The sequence below is a fragment of the Condylura cristata genome, unplaced genomic scaffold (genome assembly GCF_000260355.1).
Source record: "Condylura cristata isolate star-nosed mole 26May11 unplaced genomic scaffold, ConCri1.0 scaffold00014, whole genome shotgun sequence".
NCBI lineage: Eukaryota > Metazoa > Chordata > Mammalia > Eulipotyphla > Talpidae > Condylura > Condylura cristata.
The window spans coordinates 52,734,057-52,738,504 of NW_004567115.1; the positions used below are offsets into that span (position 1 = coordinate 52,734,057).

The following is a 4,448-nucleotide window of genomic DNA, read 5'->3' on the forward strand; positions in this document are numbered from 1 at the left end:
GCCCGCCCCGGGCTGCCTGACGTGAGCCCGCGGGAGCACGCACAGGGCCGTGCAGGGCCCGCGGTCAGCAGGTCCCGCTCGCTTGCTGGGGTCTGCGGGCGCTGGGGGCCGGGAGAGGCGCGCTGGGAGGGCCGGACCTCTCCCCTGGCGGGGGGCTTCGGGGGCGGGGCGCAGCTCCCTGGTGTTGGAAGCCTGGACAGGAGAGAGCTCCCCATGCAAGGGGCTGTGCACCTCGGGGTGGGCCAGGAGGGGAGCTGGGAGAGGCTTCTAGAAAGCAGATGGCCGCAGGGGTGGCCGTGGGTGTGGCCCTCAGCTTGTCCTGTGAATTAAGGGGCCTGAAAGGAAAGGTGTGTGCCACGCATGCAGAGACCAGTGGGCACAGGCACACCCCAGGGCCCTCCCGGGCCCCTCCCAGGCCCTGCGTAAGTGAACCCCCTCTCCTGCTCTCCCCATGTACCGAGCCACTCAGCCTCGGACATCACAGCAGGAACCTGTGAGTGCCGACACCCATTCACACGCGCCCAAGTGAAAAGCTCTCGTCGCTGGGGCCGGGGGACAGCTGGGCACCCAGCGGGCAGCTCTACGTGCCCAGTAAGGCTGACAGCTGCCCGCAGAGCTGAGCCACGATGGACGAGGGGCCAGAGCCCCAGGGCAGGGACGCGCCTGCCCCCGCAGCACATCCTGCGGAGATAAAGATCCGTGTGCCCATCGGCAGGGTCTGTGCCTCGGGTGGGCACTGCCAGGTGGTGCGTGGGCCAGTCATGACCCTGCCCATGGCCACGGCCACGGCCAGCGGCTATGGTGGGCCCCGCAGCAGGGCCTCGGGGTTCCATGCCACTCCTCGCCGGCCCAGGCGCCCCTCACCGCTTGAGGCCTCTGCCACAAGGCTGCTGGCTGACACTGCCAGGAATGAGTCTGAGGGGTGCTGGCAGCACCCGCCTCAGTGCCCCCGGCTGCGGCAGGGAAGCTGGATGGCCCCACCTGGGGCTGTGGGTGAGAAACAGTCCATAAAACTGACGGTAAAACTCCCTACACCTATAAAGTGCTATTAAAGTAATGACTGCAGATTATGATCACATTGAGGGCTGGGCCTCTGCCACTGGCCCTCCCCAGACCCACTCCTTGGCCCCCAGGGCCTGGGAGAACCCCGAGCTGCCCTTGACTCAGACAAGTCCCAACTGCTGCCCACAGAGAAGCCAGACGCGGGTGACCCGCACGGCACTGAGTAAGCGCCCGCTGCCCGGCGGCTGGGTTGGCGCCCTGACCCGCGGGCTCGCCAGCCCTGCCCCCGCCACTCTCCCCGAGGGCGAGGTCCGTTGGGGTTCGGATGCCCCCGTGGCTTGTTCAACCCTCGCACAAAAGCGTGGCCGGGACGGCAAGCCGGGAGTTTCAAGGCTACTTCCCAGAGGGAGGAAAACATGGTGGCCTTAAGCAAGCAGTCGCCGGGTGGCGGCAGGCGGGACAGCGGTGTCCCCTGCCCAGGGCCTTCCCGGTTAATGATCACCTGCCGGCGTGGCTTCTCGCTTTACCTCCGAGGACAACGCCCGCTCAGAGAAACTGCCCACGTAGAACGCACCTGTGCCAGGTTTCAGAGGCCCGACCCGAGGCCGCGCCTGGCACGGAGGCCTCTTGCTTTTGCAAAACGAATTCAAACGCTCCAACGGTCGTGATACAAAAACATTTATTTAAATTAAATATCTCAGACAAGTCGATAACTACAACCGGCCCAAAGCGTGTGTTGTTCTTACCCAAAATTGGAACAGTCAGCTTGATACCTGCCAAGGCCACTCGCACGTACTCTGCTCTGCACCAAACTGTCAATGATTGGCTACTCGTTGCCAAATGTCGTATCCAGTAATCGCGTAATTATTGATCGTATCTTATAAGTGATCTTACAGGAAGACACTTGGAAGAAAAAAGGGTCTTTCAACAATCTAAAATACAAGGTGAACATAACAGGCGAATATATAAACACGTTTCATACAAGCATGATATGCTGACTCACGACAACAGTGTCGGTGGCTGGGTATGTTCCTTCAACGGAGGTTGGGGGGAAGGATGGACCTTGGGGGGCGGGCGAGGGGCGGACTCGGAAACCCTTCCTGAGTCAAGCCAAGCGTCACTCCCAAGTGTCTCCCAGTGTTCCCAGGTTGTCGCTGAACGGGAGACAGACCCCCACCGAGCCGAGCCCGAGCCCCCAGAACCGGGCTTGGGATTCATACGGGCGGGCGGGTTCCTTCAAAACAGTGCCGACTGGGGGCGGAGGGAGAGCGGCCAGAGAAGTTACCCAGGAAAGGGAGCCAGAGCCGGAAGAGCTCAGACCTCACGGGGCTGGGCGGGCGGAAAGTGGCCTGCTTTGCCAGATTCTCCAGATTCTCGGCCCCTGGTCTGTGGGGGGGCGGGCAGGAAGTCGCCCAGCGGCCTCAGTGAGGGATTATCCGACTGCTTTCTGCTTCCCGGAGGAGATGCGCCTCTCCTGGCCCCCTCCTGCCCTGCCCACTCACTCGTGGCGTGAACAGGACTTTTCTAAAACAGCGTGTAAAGAAATCGGCTTGGTTCCGGGTCTCAGGAGTGCCGCCATCACCCTGGTTAGTTGCCCAAATCAGGAGAGTCATTGCTCAGACCGGAACCGGGCCGGGACACCCTGGCGGGAAGCAGGAGGAAGCAGGCGACCGCGGGCCTGGCTGGGGCGGGCTCCGGACTCTCCTTGCTGTCCTCTCGTCCGCCCTGACTGTCCGCCCTGACTATCACGGGGCCCTCCAGCGCTTCCCGCCTCTGGGGGTGCATGGGGTCTGGCTTCTGCTCCCCTCATCTGCAGGACCCACAGATCAGGCAGCCCCTGTGACCACTCCTCAGCAGGCCAGGTGTGGCCGCCGCGTTTCCTGGCCCTTTGCCTCCTCGAGGGGCGCCGGGAAGGGCCGCGGGCGCTGCGACCAGGAAACAGCAATGTCCAGCTACAGGCGCCGATTAGCCAGGTGGAGCCCCGAGGGCCCGGGGAGGGGCCTGGGGTCCGGCTCCAGGGTGGGCCCCTTGCAGCGCTGCTGGGGGGCGGTGCAGACCCGCTGACCCGTAGGCGGGCGCTACTGGGCCCGGCTGGGGGCTCCGCGCTCCCCAGCTGACCACAGGCGGGCGCCAGGGCTGGGCGCCCCTGGGTGCCCTAGGACACGCTGTAGCTGTTGTAGTAGGTGGCCGTGGCGTCCGCCAGCACGGAGATGAGGCTGGTCTCCGAGGCGCACGGAGGCGTCGCCTGGGGGCCCGCGGCAGACCCCCCGAGGGCCGCGGCGCCCGCCCCAGAGTCCGGGTGGCCAGGAGTGTTCAAATACTGGTCGAACTCATTGCGATCCATGTCCCCCAGGAGTTCCGCCTGGCTCAGCTGGTCCAGGGCGTCGAAGCCAGGGTGCTCGGGAGGCGGGGAGAGCTGGCCCAGGTGGGCGTGCAGGTTGGGGTGCAGAGGGTGGAAGGCGGCTGGGGAGTAATAGGCAGGGGACGGGGGGCAGCCGGGCAGAGAGGACACCACGGAGACGCTGGGGGCCTGGCCCAGCCCCAGGGGGCCCAGGGGGTGCCCGCAGTGGAGCGAGTTGGGGGCGTACTCAGGGGAGTAGGGGGGCCCGGGCAGGTGGGGGATGCGGCGGGAGTGCGCATGCTCCTCCTGGCAGGCCGTGGAGAAGAAGGTCTGCTCCGGCTCCAGCACGTCCAGGGGCGACATTTCCGGCGGCGTGGGCAGCCCGTAGGGGTAGGTGTCCGCGCTGGACGCTCCGCCGCCAGCCGGCCCCTCGTGGAAGCAGCCGCGGAGGCTGGGCAGGGCGGCGCCCGGGGAGTACTCACCGCCGTCCTCCTTGTCCCCCGGCGCCCCCCGGCCGCAGGCCCGCTTGTCGGGCAGGGCGTTCTGGTCTCGGGAGAGGGAGCTCAGGAGGAAGCCGGGGTCCACGCGCTTGCAGAGGCGCTTGGCCTGCTTCTTCCTGCGCGGCCGGTACTTGTAGTTGGGGTAGTCCTGCATGTGCTGCAGCCGCAGCCGCTCCGCCTCGTCCACGTAGGGCCGCTTCTGGGACAGCGTCAGCGCCTTCCACGACTTTCCTGCGCGCACAGGCGACAAGCGCGTTAGCTCTGGGCGCGGCGGCCTCGGCGCAACCCCCAGCTGCGCGCGCGCCCGAACGCGCGGGCTTGAAAATACCCCTGGAGGCGTGTCGGGGCTGCAGAGGCACACGGGAGGCTCTGGCGGGGACCTGGCCGGCGGCGCCAGGCCCGGGAGCAGGAGGCCGGGCTCCAGCCGCCGGGCCCTGCGCGCCTGCTTCTTGCGGCGCGGCCGGTACTTGTAGTTGGGGTGGTCCCGCAGGTGCTGCACGCGCAGCCGCTCCGCCTCGTCCACGAAGGGCCGCTTCTGCGCCGCGCTCAGCTCCTTCCAGGCCTTACCTGCGGGCGGGGGCGGTCAGCCGGCGTCGCGGGGGCGG

At 66.7% G+C, this 4,448-nt stretch overlaps 1 protein-coding gene across 1 annotated transcript in view; it reads right to left on the bottom strand.

Moving 5' to 3' along the window:
- Positions 1 to 3,131: 3,131 nt before the first annotated feature.
- The window catches only part of SOX7 (SRY (sex determining region Y)-box 7), a 53,639-nt gene continuing 52,322 nt past the window's right edge, over positions 3,132 to 4,448 (bottom strand). The window contains exon 6 of the mRNA XM_004682431.2: positions 3,132 to 4,074. Coding sequence (XP_004682488.1) covers positions 3,158 to 4,074 — 917 coding nt within the window. The 3' untranslated portion in view covers positions 3,132 to 3,157. The remainder of the gene's footprint in view (positions 4,075 to 4,448) is intronic.